Genomic DNA, 21848 nt, shown 5'->3' with positions numbered 1-21848 from the left:
CATTATATCTTCTAATATGCATCACATCGAATTTGTCTGGATTAAGCTTTGTCGGCAATTTCTCCACCCAATCTATCTCTATCCTACTCTGGCAATCCTCCTCACTGTCATCCACTGTCCAAATCTTTATGCCATATGCAAACTTACTAATTAGATCACCTACATTCTCCTTCAATATATGCGTGTGTATATGTATGTATATGTGTATGTATCTAGACAATATACATACATCACAAATGATCCCTGTAGAACATGACTGGTCACAGATCTCCAGTAGAAAAACACTCACCGCTAATGTCTTCTATTACTATTTTTCCACCTTACCAGCTCACCATGGATCCCATGTGACTTCACTTTTTATATCAGCCTGCCACGAGAGACCTTGTCAAAGACCTTGCTGAAGTGCATACAGACAACATATGCTGCCCTTCCCTCATCAATCATCTTTGGTACTTCCTCAAAACAAAGCTCAATCAAGTTTGTGACACACAACCTTCCCCATGCAAAGGTGTTCTGCATCTCACAAATAAGTCCATATTTTTCCAAATGTGAACAAATCATATTCCTAAGAATCTTCTCCAGCTGTTCCCCTATTACCTATGTAAAACTCACCAACCTGCAGTATCCTGAATTATTCATGTTGTGCTGTTTAAATAAAGGAACAACATTGACTTAGTTTCCAGTCCTCTTGGACCTCCCTTGTGACTAAAGTGGGTTCAATGATTTTTATAATTCCCCAGTAATTTCATCATCTGCTTCCCTCAGCATTCTGGGATCAACTGGCCTTTAAAAGATTCTCACATGGCGGTGTGGCTTTACCCGGAAACTGCCAACCCCAATCTACATTCCACGGTCCTGCCTAATATTGTGGTAGTTAGCCTTCCCCCAATGTATTTTCACCCGAGGACTACTCTTATCCATATCCATAAGTAGTTTAAATATTACAGAATTATGCTCACTTTTTCTGAAATGGTCGTCCACTGAAACTTTAAGCTGGGCTTGTTCCCTCATACCAGATCTAGAATGGCCCCAAGCCCCTAACATTACACAGTCAATAGAAGAGAAGTTCAAATTACCAAACATAGCCCTATTGTTTTTATATTTCTCTGTAGTCTGTCCACCTGTCTGTTCCACTATCACTTACTGCCTGTTGGGAGGCCTGTTGTATAATCCCATAAAAGTGATTGCACCCTTCCTATTCCTGAGTTCTACCAAGGCGACCTCCCTTAGTGCAAATGTAATATTGCCCTTTATCGGCAATGCAACTCCCCCGCATCTAATCACAGAACATTAAAGCTGCTGGTGTTATCCCTCTGTCCACCAATAGTTACATTATCATTGCTATATATTTTGATCTGAGTTCTATATTTGCCTTACCTCATATGAAAACAAATACGCTTCAGATTGCCAGTTCTGCCATGTTCAGTAACCTCTTCCCTATCTGTTCTTCCCCTTAGTCTAACTGGCCTTTGACACATCCCAGTGAGTATCATTTTACTTGTTGACCTACCTCTTGCAACACTAGTTCATATCCTCCCAAGTGGTACTAGCAAATTTCCCTGCCAGGATATTGGTGCCCCTCCATTTTAGGTGCAACCACTACCCCAAAAGACATCTCAATGATCCACATACCTGAAGCCCTCATTCCTGCATTAGTACTTTCTTCTTCTTCCTAGCCACACTGTCACTTGGCACAGGACATAATCCTGAAATTGCAACACTACAGGTTCTGCTGTTCAACTTTACCGAACTTCTTTGCAGGACATCGTCACTCTTTCTATTTAGGTCATTAGTACCAATACGGACTACAACAATATGGCTGCTCACTCTCCCCTTTCAGAATATCCTGTGTCCGCTCAGAGAAAATATTGCAGAGTCTGACTAATGGCAGATGTCAACAATTCATTATTAATGAGGACTATAGTTGTAACTGTGGTGAGCAGTCTTGATGTTTCCTGGTGTTAAAATGACATTGTATACAAATGTAATAAGTTTGAGGCATGTTAATTTTGTTATCTGTTTTAAAATCCCAATTGTGTGACGTGTGAGCGGGATCAGAATTGGAATAATGAACTAAAAATAGGTCAGCCTCAAATTTCTTTGTTGTGTTGAAATAATTTTAAGAATTGGCATTTCAGTGGCTTTGGTTAAAAGTTTAGTTTTGCTATTAGAAATTGTCTTCCAAATTGTTTTTGAAAATCATAGCTAGCACATCCACTACCTCTCTAGTTATCTTTCTTAGAACCCGATTGTGTAGTTCATCTGGTCCAATGGATTTCTGAGATATTAGTCCCCTAATTTTCTCTATTGTTTTTCAACAGATTAAATACCATTAATTTCCTCACTCCTTTTTGCTCTAGGTTATTCTTTTTTTTTAGAACTCCTACAGTGTGGAAGCAGGCTATTTGGCCCAACAAGTCCACATTGACTGTCTGCAGAATTTCCCACCAAACTCATCACACATCTCCCACTGCCCCTCAACCCCCAAAACCCTATCCCTATAACCTGACATTTCCCATGGCTAATTCACGTAACCTACACATTATTTATGAACTGCAACTTGTGTCATCTACTGGGAGACAGACACACATTTATTCAATGTTCACATCAGTTCCTCATTTACTTGTTAATTTGACCCGTCTCTACTTCTAAGGACCAACATTTATTTTATCTACTCTCTTCATATGCTTATAAAAGCTCTCTCACATTTTTGTTTAGCAACTTGGATCTCCTCATTTATTCTTTTTTTCTCTTTTTATCGACTTTCTGGTGACTGGTATCCAAAACATTCAAATCCTCATGTTTTTTCCACTGTTCTTTGCAACATTCTAAGCCAGTACTATTTCTAACTTAAATCTGACATGGATGATTTTTTTTCCGTGAGCGTTTATTTTTTAATGGAAATTATTTTTGCCTTGAACTTTGTCAACTAGATCATTCCTGTCCAGCCATGAGGAGTTGTCCAACGTTCACCAATATTATGCACTAAATTCGATAACAATCTCTGAAGCAGGCACTTCTGTGGTTTAGTGCAGAGGTACACATTACTCTTGCTGGTGTGCTGCCTTTCCACAAGCTACAATATAGTAGAATCTTACTGATAGACTCCACATAGATGTAAACTCTGCAGTTCCGTAATTAATTAGAAACCATGGGATGAAAGGTTTCGGCTGATACATTCAGTTATAAGTGATTTTTAATGATCTGATGTATAATTACAAATATGGAGTCTTATATTTTAGAAGGTATTGCACAGAAACAAGTTGTCCGGCTGAATGAGTCCATACTATGGTTATGCTCCAATGCAATTTTCAGAATTTAAGCAATGTTTGAGATTTAAATGTGAAAATTAAACCACTTTTATATTTTTTTCTGTTTTATCTGTCTACATTCTATCTCAATCCAATGTTTTATTTCATTTTCCAGTGTACATTTTAAATCTAATTTATCATTACTCATTTATACAGTATATGCGTCGGTATAATTCATCAAACTGCTACTTGTCCTGTTTACAGGTGCCTCATTTTCTGCAGAGAATGTTGTACCCAATATCAGCAAGTCTCCACTAAGGACAGATGTGCAAAACTGTCAACAATCACCAGTGAAGTGAACTTATCCTTCATGTTGATGAAAACAAAAAATCAGGCTGGGAACAAGAGAACAGTACAGACTAGATTTAATTTGGGAACTGTGCAAGAATTCATGGACAATCTAACTAAACTAACTGTGACTGTAACATGACAGAATTTGATGGGTTTGAGAGATAGAAGGATGAGGTACAAACCAACGTTTTAATTTGTGAAACATTGGCCATGAAGGAGTAAGACCATAAATTGACCACTAGACTGAGTTGAACTATTGACTGGTATAAATATTGCTTGACAACAGCGGGTGTTCATTTTAGTAGTGTATTTAAAGTGTGTGTTTTTAATCCGTTATTAAAAATCTCTTTCTCATAATAGAAGTAAGTTCCTAACACTAACTCTCTTGTTATCTTAGTAATCTCAAATAATTTCTAGACTTTATTCTTTGCTGTTTCTTAAAGAATATTTTTATTTACTTCATAATTCAAAGAAATTTTGTCTTGTATGTTTGAAGTAGATAAGCCTCTGACAATTTAATTATTATGGTAAACGGATAATGTAATATCACAAGCCCCTTGACACTTATTTGTGTTTTGGATGTTGCACTGTGCTCATTAGTGCTTTGTTTGTATTTTACTAGAAATTCTAACTTGAGGACCTGGGCTCTGCCTTTCCTAATCTGCTTCTGGTCTTTCAGTTTCTCAGTCTCAAGTTTTCTGTTTTACCGTCAGCCTGTTATAGGAAGGATATTATTAAGCTGGAGATGATTCAGAAGAGCTTTACCAGGATGTTGCCAGAAATGAAGGGTTTGAGTTATTAAATATAGGCTGGATAGGCTGGGATGTTTTTCACCGGAACGTAGGAGGTTGAGGTGTTGACCTTCATAGGAATTTATAAAATAATGAGGCACATAGGTAAGGTGAATGGCAGGTGTCTGTTTCCTAGGGTGGGGAATTTCAAGGCTAGCAAGCATATATTCCAGGTGAGGGGGAAACTATTTAAAAAGACAGGAGGGGCATTTTTTTTAGTGGTTTGTATGTGGAATGAACTTAGAGGAAGTGGTGGATGTGGGTATAGTTACAATTTTAAAAGACATTTGGAAACATTCATGAATAAGAAATATTATAGTCATAGAGATGTACAGCATGAAACCAGACCCTTTGGTCCAACTCATCCATGCCAACCGGATATCTTAAATTAATCTAATCCCATTTGCCAGCATTTGGCCCATATTCCTCTAAACCCTTCCTATTCATATACCCATCCAGATATCTGTTACATGTTGGAATTGTACCCCACCGCCACCACTTCCTCTGGCAGCTCATTCCAGGCACACCAGTCTCTGCATGAAAACGTTGCCCCTTAGGTCTCTTTTAAATATTTACCCCTCACCCTATACCTATGCCCTCTAGACTCTCCCACTCCAGGGAAAACACCTTGTCTATTTACCCTATACATACCCCTCATGATTTTATAAACTTCTATAAGATCACCCCTCAGCCTCCGTCATTCCAGGTAAAACAACCCCAGTCTAGTTAGCCTTTCCCTTCAACCCTGGTAACACCCTTGTAAATCTTTTCTGAACCCTTTCAAGTTTCACAAAATCCTTCCTAAAGGAAGGAGACCAAAATTGCACGCAGTGTTCCAAAAGTGGCCTAACCAATATACTGTACAGCCATAACATGACCTCCCAATTCCTATATTCAATGCTCTGACCAATAAAGGAAAGCATACCAAACACCTTATTAATGGGCCAAATTCAGGCAGGTGGGACTAGTGTAGTTTGGTATTATGGTCAGCATGGGTTGGTTGGACCAAAGGATCTGTTTCTGTGCTGTATGACTCTGTTTCTGTTTATACTTGAGCTTTTAACCCCATGTGGTCCCTGGGTCAGTTGATTTGCTGCACTTTGGCTCCTGTCACTTGGGTATGTTGTCTGAAATCATTTTGGTACATTTAGCTGCTAAATGGTCTTAATTTAAAACTATATGAAGAGTTACTGTATAAGAATTTCTATGATTCTTTTACTCTTAAACCTGAAACAGTGGGGTATAGCTTGATTCATCTTTCTCTTTTAACTCTTGAGACAGGTCAAACAGTTTTTCTCAAATCTTGATATTCACAGGAAATCTCAGAATGGTATTGTTAAACAATTTCCTAATATCCTACACCAATAATCCTGCATGCTGTCTACATTGCCCATTAACCCATCTGGGACACCTCCCCACCTACACCAAAAGTAATAACTCTGTCATCCATGCTTAACTCTCATAATGCCTGCCTCTCTCTAATTCCATGAGGGCAACAGTTCATAATAAGGCACGAAGGGTCAAGCTAGTTGGTGTGCTACTCATCACTCAGCTCCTCACCCTTTTTGAGGATTGGGTCTTAGTTCCGGTCAGCACTCGGACTGGTACCAGAGGCTGCCCTTGACTTACTGTGCTGGGACATCAGGGTAACTCAGCCACATGAGGGAGATTTAAACAATCCTTGGATAAGCACGTGGATGATGAAGGGGTAGTGTATAGGGATAGGCTTAGATTAGTTCACAGGTCGGCGCAACATTGAGGGCTGAAGGTCCTGTTCTGTGCTGTATTGTTCTATGTTCTGTGTTCTATGTTGATTGAGTTGCTGATATTCACAACTGTGGCAAGCTTCCGGGCTTTGTCTGTGGTAAGTGGCCAGTAGCAACATGAATTTGGTATCTCTGGCTGAGGGGGGTGGGGAAGCCCAAAAAGGCATGGTCAAGTGATGCAAGTCATAGATTCTGTAAAAGTCCAGGTAAGCTTGGAGTTAATTGAGCACTTTGAGAGAAAACAAAGAGGTTGGAGATGTAGCATCATCCAATCCATTGGCTAGGTGCTTGACCCTTGCTGCAGCATTGCAATGATAGCTGTCAGTGCAGCATTGAAGTGCAGCAAGTGGATCAGAGATTTGAGAGGGATCTTGGAGATGGGTACAAGTCAGATGACAGTGGATATGGAGTGCTTTTTGCTGGTGACTGTGCCATGTGCCCTGAGATGTGGTGCCCGGTTTTCAATATGAATTCATTTGGAACAATGGGTGATCTAAATCTACCCTTTATTTGTTCTGGTTTCCTTGTTGAGCTTTCCTGCCATCTATCTTGCTTGGCGAAGTAGTTAGGATTGGAGACTGAAAGAATGGTATGTGTTGTTTTATTGATATAGTGTTTAACAGGCATTCATCATCATCAATTAGCAACTTGCCACTGCCTAACGAGAATTGTCTTGTGCTGCTTGTGAAAGGCATAAAAGGTGATGTGATTTGCTGGGACTTCAAGATGGGTCTTGTTTCAGTTGTCAGCCAATTTTGCTGCACATCATTCAGATCCCCGTAAGATTCTGCCCTGTATCTGACTATTTGGATAAAAATATTCTGTTCGGAGAGAATCGGCTTTCTAAAAAGTAGTCATATCTAATGCATCGTTTAATAGTTTTGAAGGTTAATTTATAAGGTAGTGTTAATCAATGTTATTTAATTGAATTCCAAAATACATTTGTTAAGCTGCTGTGCAGTTGATTGTTACCACCCATTCACTACATTGAACTGGAGACAAGCTAGTGAAAGGAATTGGTTAAGGGAAAGGAGATTGGGAGGGAAAAGTCAAGGATAATAGAAATATTATCGGGCTAACAGGTGTGATAGGTATTGACCATCAGTGATGAGTACACAGACTTCAGCTTTACCTTACATTTATTAATGACTTAGATGAAGAAATAAAGAGATATAAATCCAGTATGCAGATTACATTAGCGTAAGCTACACAACATGTATAGATGGGAGCAAAAAGTTGCAAAAGGACAATGAGTGGACAAAACTGGAGCAGAAGAAATTTGATATGGGCAAATATGCAGGTGGTCATTTTTGGATTCAGGTTTGATAGATCAGGATTTTCCAAACGTTGAAAAGAGTGAAGAAATTTCAGAGGGCCACATACAAAAGTCACAACCGGCTTGTTGACGGGTACACAAAAACAAAATGTAGAATTCAGGTGGAATGTTAGCTTTCCTTTCAAGGGGAATTATAGTGTAAAGGCTGAGAAATTGTACTACAATTTTTTAACACTCTCTGGTCTATTTGAGACACTGCACCTCACAAAAGAGTATTAGTATAAATGCAGCACAGCTTCTGGAAATTAATACTGGGGACCACAAGAGTTAAACTTTGAAGTCAGATTGCTGAGATTAGGCTTTTATTCACTTGAATGCACAAGATTCAAAGGTGGTTCAAGTGAGGTGTTTGAGATGATCAAAGGATTTGATAAGATAGATGGGGAGAAACAATCTCCTCTGGTGGAGGTGTCCAGAATAGGAGGGAGAACCTTTAATATTGGGTTTGCCTATTCAAAGTTGTCGAGAGGACACACGTGGTTGTACACATGCGCTGTTAGAAATATCAAACACTCTCGCTTAAAAAGTTAGTGAAGTTAGGTCAGTTAAGCAATTCAAAAGTGAGAATCTTGAAATGTGAGCTGATCAGTTGAGCTGCAGATATAAATTCAGAAAAAAATATTTTTGGGGTTTTTTTTTGTTCACCCGTGGCACACAGCTAGTGCTGGCTTGGCCAAGCATTTATTGTCTGTTACTATTGGCCAGTGAGAAGGTGGTGATGAGTTGCCTTCATGAGTCACTGCAGAACATGTCCTGTCAATAAAATTACGATGTCATGAGGAAGATGGCTCTGAACTGCTCTTGTAGCCACTGTATTTGCATGGCTAGTTCAGTGAGGTTTTGCTCAGTGTAATCCCAGAATGTTGATAAAAGGGCATTCAAAGATAGGAATGCCTTTGAATGTCAAAAGGTGATGGTTAAATTTTCTCTTGGTGGAGATGGTCATTGCTTGGCCTTTGTGTTAAGACCATAAGACTTAGGAGAGGAGGTAAAGCCATTCAGCCCATCGAGTTCACTCCGCCATTCAATCATGGCTGATGGGCATTTCAACTCCACTTACCCGCATTTTCCCCGTTGCCCTTAATTCCTTGTGACATCAGGAATTTATCAATCTCTGCCTTGAAGACATTTATCGTCCCAGCCTCCACTGCACTCTGCGGCAATGAATTCCACAGGCCCACCACTCTCTGGCTGAAGAAATGTCTCTGCATTTCTGTTCTGAATTTACCCCCTCTAATTCTCAGGCTGTGTCCATGGGTCCTAGTCTCCTCGCCTAACAGAAAAAATTTCCTAGCGTCCACCCTTTCTAAGCCATGTATTATCTTGTAAGTTTCTATTAGTTTTCCCCTTAATCTTCTAAACTCCAATGAATAAAATCCCAGGATCCTCAGCCGTTCCTCATATGTTAGACCTACCATTCCAGGGATCATCCATGTGAATCTCCGCTGGACACGCTCCAGTGCCAGTATGTCCTTCCTGAGGTGTGGGGACCAAAACTGGACACAGTACTCCAAATGGGGCCTAGCCAGAGCTTTATAAAGTCTCAGTAGCACAACGGTGCTTTTATATTCCAACCCTCTTGAGATAAATGACAACATTGCATTCGCTTTCTTAATCACAGACTCAACCTGCATGTTTCCCTTTAGAGAATCCTCAACTAGCACTCTCAGATCCCTTTGTACTTTGGCTTTATGAATTTTCTCACCATTTAGAAAGTAGTCCATGCTTGTATTCTTTTTCCAAAGTGCAAGACCTCACATTAGCTCACATTGAATTCCATCAGCCATTTCCTGGACCACTCTCCCAAACTGTCTAGATCCTTGTACAGTCTCCCCACAACCTCAGTACTACCTGTCTGTCCACCTAACTTTGTATCATCAGCAAGCTTCGCTAGAATGCCCCCAGTCCCTTCATCCAGATCATTAATATATAACGTGAACAGCTGTGGCCCCAACACTGCACCCTGCGGGACACCGCTTGTCACTGGCTGCCATTCCAAAAAAAGAACCTTTTATCCCAACTCTCTGGCTTCTGTCAGACAGCCAATCCTCAATCCATACCAGTAGCTCACCTCGAACACCATGGGCCCTCACCTTGCTCAGCAGCCTCCCGTGTGACACCTTATCAAAGGCTTCTTGGAAGTCTAGATAGACCCCATCCACTGGGTTTCCCTGGTTTAACCTACTTGTCACCTCTTCAAAGAATTCCAGCAGGTTTGTCAGGTACGACCTCCCCTTACTAAATCGATGTTGACTTGTTCTAATCCGACTCTGCTCTTCCAAGAATTTAGAAACCTCATCCTTAATGATGGATTCTAGAATTTTACCAACAATCGAGGTTAGGCTAATTGGCCTATAATTTCCCATCTTTTGTCTTGATCCTTTCTTGAACAAGGGGGCCACAACAGCTATCTTCCAATCATCCGGGACTTTCCCTGACTCCAGTGACTTTTGAAAGATCTCAACCAACGTCTATGCTATTTCCTCAGCCACCTCCCTCAGAACTCTAGGATGTATCCCATCAGGGCCAGGAGATTTATCAATTTTAAGACCTTTTTGCTTTTCTAGCAATTTCTGATTTGTAATGGTAACCATACTCAACTCAGCCCCCTGACTCCCTTTAATTGGGATATTACTCATGTCTTCCACTGAGGTGTGCAAACAGTACTTGCTATATATGTCAGCTCAAACCTGGATGTTATCCAGGTTTTCCTATATTTGGACATGGGCTGCTCCTTGTTTCTGAGGAGTAGTGAATCGTGCTGAATATTGTTCAATCAGCAAACATCCCCACTTCTGATCCTAGGATGAAGGGTACATCTGTAATATATGCATGTGCATATGTACAATATGAAATGTTACAAAGCAATATGAAATAATCATTTCAGTTAATTAGACTGATGAGAGAAACTGAAGACGAAACAAATGCCAAATGCTAGAATTCAAGTTAGACAAGCAGAAGGCTGGAAGAACACAGCAAGCCAGGAGGTAGAGAAGTCAAAATTTTGGGTGTAACTCTTCTTAATGGGAAGAAGCTGGGTTTGTTTTCCTTTGTGAAGAGAAAGTTGAGAGGAGATCTGATAAAGGTATTCAAAATTGTGAGCGTCTCGATAGAATAAAGAGACAGTAGCTTAATGTTGGTGGAAGAAAGCAGAGAACCCCAATATAAAATGAATGATAACAAATTAATAAAAAGAGGAAAGTTTTTTTTTAACCCAGCAATGGGTTGATTTCTGCAATGCCCTGATTGAGTATGATGGAGGCAGATTCAGCATTTTTCTGAAGGGTAATGCCTATTTTCCTGATGGCAGTAAAGAGTGAAGGGGGTGGACAATGAAAACTTGAAAGTGCATAAACCATTTAAAATTATAATAATTTAATATACAGATAACTTCATAATCTCACATTTGTATCCACTTGTACAAACAAGAAGTCTACCTTGTGGTTGTTGAAGATTTAAAAAAAAACAAAGCATTCAGCCATTTTTATCCACACTTCCCTTAACCAGAAATCATTCCAATGATAGTGACGGATATTATCACACCTGCACTTTATGATTGCTCAAGGAACTCAGAGATAGGATGTGAAGGTATAGAGTCACAGCAAAGATTGTAGCTGTAACAAGCAGATCTCAGCCCTTTGTCAGCACCCTGGAGTACATGGGCCAGTTTTATTTTCTTCATTCATGCATACGAATTATGCCAGCATTTGTTGGACAACTTTAGTTGCCCTTGAGACGTTCCATATAATTCATTCTTGAACACTTTGTATCTATTCCTGATTAACAATCTGCGAAATACATAGCCTGATGGAATGTTTTATAATGCTGCAGTGATTAAGAGGTATTTTTGTTCTGAGAAAATGAACTTTGTTAACACCATTTTGATTCAAAAAGCATGTATGCAAAGCCCTCAATCTGCGCTTTAATAAGAGTATGTTGGAGGAACCGGTACCTTTTACAAAACTGCAGTTTATGCTTGCTGCTGGGGCAGTTTAAAATGGTTATTTTGTGTTTACTTTTGGTTCAGCTAATTCTCCTCGCTGCTTGAATTAATGCATATGCTTGAGCAAACTTTGAGATTAGTGGATCTTTAAGGAAAATGTTAATACTGTTTATTGCGAGCTCATCACCTGAACAATCATGCAAAGAATAATTGAAAAGGTTCTGTTCTACTGCTCATTGAAGAATCTGTGAAGTATATGAATAGACATTTCCGCATCTACACATCCTATTTATGCTCCTAACACTTGACTGCTCAAAAAGCTTTAACATGCACGTCACTTTTGCATGGCTAATGCATATTAATATGTCATCCCTGAAGAATTGGCCTGAAAATTGTAATTTCATACTTGAATGTAAGTTGGGCTCACTGGCCCATTGTATTGCAGCTCGGTCCACACACATGTCACAGAAATAATGAATGAATACACCTGCCTGCTTTGCAAAGCATGGGTTCGTACAGGAGGCAGTACTGGATGATCAGAAGTTTTGTTAGGTGTTGAAACAATAAGAAAGTGAGAGAGAGGAGTTAGAATGATTACATCCCAGAAGGAGGTCACTTGGCCCACTTTATTCATGCTGGATCTCTGCAAAAGAGATACACTCATTCGTTCTCAAGAACCTGGAAAATTCTGTTATTCCGCTGCTTATCTAATGCCTTTTTGTCATGTTGCTTTACACACATTGATTAGCTGAGCATGCTTAGATAAGTACAACACATACCTTTTCACACCTAGGTGGCCAGCTGAAGGCACTGTGGCCTTCTGCTACTATTCTTCTTTCTCCTCTTACTGATGATGTTGAGCACTTTTAACTTTCTTCTGCAGCATGATGTTGTATAAGGCACAGCAAACCACAACCATTATGGAAATCCTTGGTGATGCAGCAGAAGGGTGTCTGTCTGGACATCTGAACGGCATTTTCAGAAAGTCAGTGGCTTGTTCAATGGGCGTTCTGGTGTTCATGTCACTCTGGTTGTCCCATTCTTTTGTATCAGTGACAAAGCGCATCTCAAGTGTTGTCTATCATATCCTTAGATAGTAACCCTTGTTTCCAAGGAACTAATTATTGGAGGTGAGGAAATCTGCAAGAGAAATGACTTATGCACAAATAATTAATGACAACTTCCAGGAAATCTTGCAGAGGTGGGCGGCACGGTGGCACAGTGGTTAGCACTGTTGCCTCACAGCGCCAGGGACCTGGGTTCAATTCCTGCCTCAGGCGACTGACTGTGTGGAGTTTGCACGTTCTCCCCGTGTCTGTGTGGGTTTCCTCCGGGTGCTCCGGTTTCCTCCCACCGTCCAAAGATGTGCGGGTCAGGTGAATTGGCCATGCTAAATTGCCCGTAGTGTTAGGTAAGGGGTATATGTAGGGGTATGGGTGGGTTGCGCTTCGGCGGGTCGGTGTGGACTTGTTGGGCCGAAGGGCCTGTTTCCACACTGTAAATCTAATCTAATCTAAAAAAATAGCTGACTAGTGGTCACCTATCAGCTGAATATTGATAAAGGGAAATGGCTTGCAATTAATAAGTTATTCCTGGATGAGCTGGTGGTGCCTTGATTGCTACATGTATTGGCCTATGATTCCCTGTAAATTCTGGAATTCACAACTACAACAAATGACAAAAATTTCCAGAGTCTTGACTTTACAGTTGTGATGTCAATGTAAGTGGCTACACTGATGTATCGATTGCCTGTGGCATGTGAAAACAGTTCTTATGTCTCCGGTGGATCTCTGGAAGGAGCTGGAAACACAGAAATTTATGGCCATTAATAATGCATGGCCACCTGATCATCTTAGAAGAATGTCTTGTTTCAGAAGGCTGCAGATATCAACACTGACCTGTTCCTGGGGCACTGTTGCTTCATCATATCAAGGAAGCTGATTGCAGTGATTATAACAAGGTCACCCATCTGGATCGCATGCAATATGAACTGCCTGATTGGGGCATTTAATCTGGTTGAATCAGGGAGACCTGGCTGACAGCGAAAAAGAGAAGTGTCAGAGATTCTGACACTGTGCATGCTGACTCTGACCAGGCTTTGCCAGAGTCAAGGATTCCCACGAATAATTTTAGAGTGAGTTGGTGACAGGACACTAGTCTCTGTTGAGTTATTTCCCTGGTGACAAGAGTATTCATGAAGAAACCTACACGCAACATTCGTCTTTGAGTTGGGGTAAGCATTTCTTGCATCACGCAATTATTTAGGAAGTTTGACTTGTTTGAACCTGGCATTGAATATGTGGAACGAATGCATTACTTTTTCTCTGGACAAATGGCATAGAGGCAGATGAAAAGGCAGATGAACCATTTGAGGCGGCATGGTGGCTCAGTGGTTAGCACTGCTGCCTCATAGTGCCAGGAACCCGGGTATGATTCCAGCCTCGGACAACTGTCTGTGTGGAGTTTGCATGGAGTTTGCACATTCTCCCAGTGTCTGTGTGGATTTCCTCCCACAATCCAAAGATGTGCAGGTTAGGTGAATTAGCCATGCTAAATTGCCCATAGAGTACATTATTAATCAGGGATAAATACAATGTTGGGGAATGGGTCTGCATGCGTTGTACTTTGGAGAGTCACTGTGGGCTTGTTGGGCTGAAGGGCCTGTTTTCACACTGTAGGGATTCTAATTCTAATTCTAAAATAAAAGCAAAGAGTAATTTTTGTGATAGCCTATGGAATGGATAACATTGGCAGAGTTGCTAATGGAGAAGAAAACTCCACACAAGTTAAATCTGATCTTCTCAGAGCTGGGGAGTTGGGGGAGGGTGAAACGGTACCTGGAAAAGCCAGTGCCGGACCCAAGACTCCATCAAGTGAGACAGAGAGTTTAGTACAGGAAACAAAGTTTGGCATAAGAATCGTGGAAATGGACCTGTTTGGGTAAGAGGCATGGTCGACACAAGGTCAGGAGCAGTGACGATAAAGTTCACGTCAATGTGAAGGTCCTGAACAAGCACATGAGCTATGTGAAGGCTGTGATCTCGCATACGGTGCAGGAGAAAAATGAGGCCAGCTCCTCAGAACAGTCAGAGAGGCTGCCAGAACTCGGAGGTTCACACTCTCCATCAAGTATTTCGTGACCTCTGAATCTGAGATGGATATAATGGATGTAGCTGCATCAATGCCTTTGCCGGCAGAAGAGGTGAATTTCTACCGAGGCATTCCTGGTGCAAGAGGTGAGCTCCCTTGTGTTATATGCTGCCCATATTGGATGCCGAGTCAAAGGAACCTGATCCAGTGCTGAAATGTCCGAGGAGGCTCTTCAAGAAAAAGGACCGGCCTGTGTCCTTGGACTTGGGGAGGAATGTAATGATTGTAACAAGGTCAGCCTGTTGGATCTTATTGAATACGAGTTTCCTGATTGGACCTGACTAACAGCCCCAATCAGGGAGCCCTGGCTGACAGGTTAAAAGAGGAGTGATCATGCAGCATTGCCTTTTGATGTGAAGGGCACTGCTTAGATTAGATTAGATTAGATTACTTACAGTGTGGAAACAGGTTCTTCGGCCCAACAAGTCCATGCTGACCCGCCGAAGCGCAACCCACCCAGATCCATTCCCCTACATTTATCCCTGCTCCTAACACTACAGGCAATTTAGCATGGCCAATTCACCTAACCTGCACGTTTTTGGACTGTGGGAGGAAACCAAAGCACCTGGAGGAAATCCATGCAGACACGGGGAGAATGTGCAAACTCCACACAGTCAGTCGCTTAAGGTGGGAATTGAGCCCGGGTCTCTGGTGCTGTGAGGCAGCAGTGCTAACCACCATGCCGCCCACAAATTTGCCACTTGCCCAACAGGTAATTGAATAAAGATTCGTGCACTTTGTGTCTTTGACTGTGTCTCACACCTGCACATACACAGTATGGGTGCTGGGGAAAATATAAGTACTACCTAAGAAAAAGGAGTATCAGAGTTAAAAGAAAAAAAAAGGAATAGGAGTGTCAGAGGTTCTGTTTACTCTGAGAGCTTGCTCTGAGGGAGCTGAATCAGTGTCATGGACTCTCCATGTGTAAATAAAGGATGACTTGGTGATGGGATACTGGCCTCTGTAGAGTTATTTAGGTGTCACTCTTGACTTTACTGAGGCTGACACCCCTTCTACTTTATGACACGGCCACGTGCCTGAAACTCAGGCAGTGTGTGTTGGGTCATATGCAGCTGGCACATGGTGCAAGAGTGAGTTTGCTGTAATTGTGCAGCAACATGTCCATGTGCTGGCTGTGTTAAAGTAGAGATTTGAGAGGCCCAGGGAATTGCTTGTGGACTCAGACCTATAAAACCTCTCTCTAGGTTCGTCCCGGAGATCGTACTCTTTGGTAGTAAAAACCTCTTACAGACAGTTTAGTTTAATTTTAGTCATCCCCTTTATCCACTTATAGCATCACTGTTACAACATAACACTGATACCTACAAGTTAAACTAACAAGGTTCTCATAACCATGGAGAGTAGGGTACCAGCTCTTCAAGTGCCCCAGCAGGCTACTCTGACAAGGCTGAGCAGAGTCAAAGACTTTACACGAGTGAATTCAGGGTGACTTGGTGACTGGATACCAGGCTCTGCTGACCTTTTGGGTGTACACCCAGTGCTGGCATTATCACCTCCTTCGCATTGGTTATAATCCTCCCAGGCATAAGAGAGATGAACAGAGTTTTGAGAGGAAGAATATCATTGAGAAGCTTTCTTCAGTCTGAAAAGTGCCCCATGCTGACTCTGGCCTAATACGTTGGTTAACTCAAAGAGAGCTTTTCAGAGTGATCAGCCTGTACTCTGGCTTGCTCAAGAAGATTGAAGTAAACAGAAAAAACTTCCACTCCCAGCCACTGAGATCAGTTTCCTGCAACTGTTTCTCCAATCTGGGTCCAGTAGACTGTTCTCACCTGAAGTGAGTTATCTATCCTGGACTGCTTATTTAGGTTATGTACCATATCTAAGCTTTTGCTTTTTTAATAAACTTTTGCAGCCATAACAATCATCAGTGACCCCGAACCTGAGAATTGACAGCATGAATACTGAAGGACTGCTGTAAAGACTGGGATCAGTTGCAGAGTGACCAATCACTCTAGAGAATGTATACTTTTTTTTAAAGAAAAAGAGTCAAGAAGTACATCCATGGAGTGGCCATCATCCTAAAATGTTCTGGTTAAAGAGCTTCTAACAGAAGATAACAGTCAGTGCTCCCCAAGCAATGCAGCATCTTACTACAAGTCTGACTGTTCCTGGATTGTGTAGGATATTAAGGGAAGGAGGCAAATCACACCCCCTTTTAAACCATAGTGGTTGCCATATTCTGTGATTTTAAATGTCTAGCATCGCTGAGTACAACCACGTTGACAGCACACATGAAAATTGTGGCCAGTTAAAGGGTCAGCTTGATAGTTGTACAGGAGTTAGACTAGGTTTTCATTTCCCAAGAAACTACTTGCTCAATTATAGAGGAACTCTGCCAATTCTCCATTTTGAAATGCTATGTTTGGAGGGTACCAGATACAGTGGAAAGTTCCCTTTGAACTTTTCAATTACTTCAGATTCTGCTACTCGGCAGATTCTGCAGAATTTTGATGCACAACCCCCATGCACACTGCCAAGTAGAATCTCTGGCCTTTAGAAAATCTGGTCAATATTCAGAATGCAGTTGATTTCTTTTTATTCAAAAACAGTTATGCACTTCAATAATTTTGTTCTTAATTTTTGTTGGACACTAAAAGTATGGCATGCTTCGTCACTATATTATTCATCTAGAATGATCTGACGGCAGGTCGTGAGAAGAAAATAACAATCTTTGTTTATTTTCACTGTAGCGTGAAAGAAACTGACTTGACCCACAAATCACGGAAAGGAACAAATTGCAAGCAGTGTCCAGTGGTTCATCCTCACCCTGTATGTGGAACAGATGGCCATGTCTACTCCTCTCTGGTAAGGATATGTTACCATGGGAAATAGAAACCTCTTATGTATTTAGGATTGATTTCTTCATCTTTATATTAAAAAAACCTTCAATTATGTGAGTGTGCACATTAACATCAACTCAGAATGCATTAGTAAAAAGAAGTAAAATGATTCTACTCATTGTAGATATTGGTTATATTTAATAGGGAACCGACATTTGTTATTGTTAAATTTTTACCTGGAGCATATCTGAAATGTTGGTTACCAGATTTTCCACGGTTACAGTTGGTAGGTTCCCCTGTTATCAGAGGATGGAAATATTTATGGTATGGCCACATTGACTGAGTTGTTTTGTTGTCTGCTTACTGAATGTGGCAAACTTAAAGAACTTGCAATTGCCTAGCTCTGTCTTACAATTGCTGCTCATTGCCTTTTGGCACTCAAGTAATTCTGTTTTGTAGCTTCATCAGGTTGACACCTTATCGTTAGGCACACTTGGAGCTTTCCAAGTATTCACACTGCACTCTTCATTGAACCAGATTTGGTCCCTGGTTTGGTAATGGTGGAATTAGTCTTATGCAGAGCCACAAAGTTGCAGATTATGCCTAAGTACATTTATGCTGTGCTGAAAACCTACAGTACCTCATTGATGCCCAATCTTGAGTTGGTAGATCTGTTCAAAATCTATTCCATTTACCACAGTAGTAGTGCTATACATGACCAAAGGTATTCTCGATATGAAGACCAAAGGACGGGCAGATACTTTTGCGACTGGCAGATTGGTGAGGATGAAGTCAAGTATATTCTTCTACCTTATTGGTTTCCTCATCACTTACTGCAGATCCAGTCTAGTAGCTGTGTAGTTTAGGGCTCAACTCGTTTGGTTAGTAATGGTGCTGCCGAGACATCCTTGCTAGTGAATATTGAACATCCCCTACCCAGAGGACACTTTGTGTCTTTGTCACCCACGTTGCTTCCTCCAAGTGGTGCCCAATATGAAGAAGTACTGATTCATCAGCTAATGTGAGGGGTGTGGGAAATTTCTATGCATGGTTTCCTTGCTCATGTTTAATCTGCTACAATAATATTTCATGGGACCCAGGGTCAGTGTTGAGTACTCACAAGCAATGCCTTCCTAATTGTGCTGCACCTCTTCTTGGTTTCACCTCTGCTCTGTTGGACAAGACACTCCCAGGGTGGTGATGATGAATGGGACATTATCTGTCTGTAAGTGATGATCCATTAAATATTACTATGTTAGACTGTTGCTGGACAGGCTTGTGAGATATATCTCCAAATTTTGGCACTAGTCCCCAGATGATAGCAAGAACTTTGGAGGGTTGGCATGGCTGAGTTTGCCATTGTTGTTCTGGTGCTTAAATTAATGGCAGGTATTTCTCCTGGTTTCCTTTTAGCAGTTAGATAAAATTGATTGTCTTGCCAGACCATTTCAGAGGACAGTTAAAGTCAAACACATTGCTAAGAGTCTCAAATCACAAATTGGCCAGGCTAGGTAAGGGTGCAAATTTACTTCCCCAAATTCAGAGAACAGTTTTAGAGGACAGTTAAAGTCAAACACATTGCTGAGAGTCTGGAACCACATGTAGGCCAGACTAGATAACCATGGCAAATTTACTTCCCAAAGGGCATCAATGAACCAGATTGAGGTCTTTTTGACAATCAACAGTAGATTCATGGTCATTATTAGATGTTTTAATTCTGCAATGTTTAGAATTCAAGCTCCAACATCTACTATGTTGGGATTCTAGCAAAGGTCTCATGAGGCGTGGATTACTCGTCCAACAAGAATATGACTAGGTCATCACCTCCTACCTTCCCAAAATGTTGTTATTGGGGCTTCAGCAATGAGAGTGCCATTGGATATCAAGGGGCAATGTTTCCATTCTCTTTTGTTGAGAATGGTTACTGCCTGACCCTTGTGACTGACATGTCATTTGCTACTTAGCAGCCCAGGTTGTCAATGTCTTGTCTGATGCGTTGGATTAGTCAATTCCCTGATGGAGCATGTTGGATTTTTTTTTTGAAATAGGCTTTTTTTACTCCCCTTAATCACTTTAACAATTTAATCTCCTCTTTTAAATAATCAACATACCTGATCAAGGTTTGTGCGAAGATTTGTAGCTCGGGTGCTCATTGTTGTGGTTCTGTTCGCCGAGCTGGAAGTTTTTGTTGCAAACGTTTCGTCCCCTGGCTAGGCGACATCATCAGTGCTTTGGAGCCTCCCGCGAAGCGCTTCTTTGATGTTTCTTCCGGTACTTATAGTGGTCTGTCCTTGCCGCTTCCGGTTTTCAGTTTCAGCTGTCCGCTGTAGTGGTTGGTATAACTGCAAAAAGAGGAAGAGGAACACCTATACAAAGTATTCGCCAAAAACGGATACCCGCGCAACTTTCTCAACAGATGCCTAAGAGACAGACCACGGAACGAGGACATGCCACAACCAAAAGGACTAGCCACACTACCATACATCAGGAGCATTTCAGAACTGACAGCCAAACTACTGCGCCCCTTAGGACTCATAACGGCACACAAACCAACAGCCACGCTCAGACAACAACTCACTAGAACAAAGGACCCAACATGAGCAAAACTAATGTAGTTTACAAAATACCATGCAAGGACTGCACAAAACACTATATAGGACAAACAGGAAGACAGCTAACAATCCGCATACATGAACAACAACTAGCCACGAAACGACACGACCAGCTATCCCTAGTAGCCACACACGCAGACAACAAGCAACATGAATTCGACTGGGACAACACCACTATCATAGGGCAAGCCAGACAGAGAACAGCCAGGGAATTCCTAGAGGCATGGCATTCATCCACAAACTCCATTAACAAACACATCGACCTGGACCCAATATACCAACCACTACAGCGGACAGCTGAAACTGACAACCGGAAGCGGCAAGGACAGACCACTATAAATACCGGAAGAAACATCAAAGAAGCGCTTCGCAGAAGGCTCCAAAGCACTGATGATGTCGCCTAGCCAGGGGACGAAACGTTTGCAACAAAAACTTCCAGCTCGGCGAACAGAACCACAACAACATACCTGATACTTGGTTCTCGATCCCACACATGCACATATCCCAGTATGATAATCAAGAGAAGTCTTTCTTGGGTCATCCCATTATCCTTTCAACAGATTGGGGCATTGGGCAGTGTTTGCTCATCTCCTGTTTTGTAGTTCTGACATCTTGCTTAGTATTCAGGGTATCAAATGAAATTTGCCTATCGTCCATAAAAACAAGAGCAAAAAAAACCTCCAAGAGAATATTACTCTCTATTAGATTGATGCCTTTTGGTGAATTGCAATCCCGTGATTTATTTTGAGACCAGAAATATTTCCATTTTGTCATCTATTTTTCCTGCTTTTACCAATCAGTTCAATTTTGCACCTGATCAGGGTCATGCATCGACCCGAAAGAATTGTTATTGACCAAGAACATATTTGCACCTTTAAATCATGATTCAAATGTTTCCACTCCATTCCAGTTATGAACACATCTTGTTTATTTTATTTAATCAAACTTCTTCTTGGAACATTTTATTTCACAAAATAACATTTTATATTACATGTGAATCCAGTTTATTATACTAAATTACCCCGAATCCAAACAGCAGTATTGTCAAACTACCAAGACTTGTTCATTTTATTTTTATTACCTTGAGACTTTTCCTTCTTCATTAAAACTATTGGGAGGGAGCCACCTAGACTCGACTAAGCTCTTTTTTTGATAACTTGATCAACCCCTTAGACATCCTTGTTTGTACCCTCTTCTTTGCCTGTAAAAGGAAGATGTTTCCAAGTTCAAAAACTAATGTTCGAGTGATAAATGTGTTTGCAACTTCTTTTGTAGTTATTTCCCAAATATCTTCATGTTTATACATATTAGTCCTGAACAGACTAAGGCTGAACCTTTAAAACTTAAAATCATCGTCATCACTTTTGGGGCTGAGTTTTCGCAGTTCTCTTGAGACAGGAGTGGGGGTAAATATGGGATGGGGAAAGGGGTCTGGAGGTTGGGAATTAGTATGGACAACATCACCCCCACAGGAGAAAATTCACAGGGGCAGATCTCGTGTCTACCAAAGCAGGTTGCTCATTAAGATGGATTAAGCACTAAGGGGAATTATTTATCAATGCATGATTTTCTTCTATTGCTATGGGAGAACGTCCATTCAAATTCAGAAAATGAATACTTAAAAAGAACAATAGACTGAAATTAAGCAATATAAACTATTGTTATCTGGTGAATTTAAAATAGCTATTAGTACAAAGTAAGAGATCAACTGCAAACATGAGTTCATGACATTTTATAAACAGATCCAAAAGATAAACAGCCCAACTTGACTTCAAATGTTTTCTTCCTTCCTGTGCACCTTTAAAACTGTAGACTTGTGAATTAAGTCTTCAGTTTCACACCCG

At 41.0% G+C, this 21848-nt stretch overlaps 1 protein-coding gene across 2 annotated transcripts in view; it reads left to right on the top strand.

The window, feature by feature from the left end:
- Window positions 1-21848, top strand: part of LOC132820599 (testican-3-like) — a 525001-nt gene that overhangs the window by 312215 nt on the left and 190938 nt on the right. For both annotated transcript variants that reach the window (XM_060832813.1, XM_060832807.1), the window contains exon 5: window positions 17303-17417. In XM_060832813.1, the coding sequence (XP_060688796.1) occupies window positions 17303-17417 (115 nt within the window). The remainder of the gene's footprint in view (window positions 1-17302; window positions 17418-21848) is intronic.

The sequence above is a fragment of the Hemiscyllium ocellatum genome, chromosome 1 (assembly GCF_020745735.1).
Source record: "Hemiscyllium ocellatum isolate sHemOce1 chromosome 1, sHemOce1.pat.X.cur, whole genome shotgun sequence".
Lineage (NCBI taxonomy): Eukaryota > Metazoa > Chordata > Chondrichthyes > Orectolobiformes > Hemiscylliidae > Hemiscyllium > Hemiscyllium ocellatum.
Note: the sequence above shows the minus strand (reverse complement) of the source record. Positions and strands in the feature narration are given on the sequence as shown.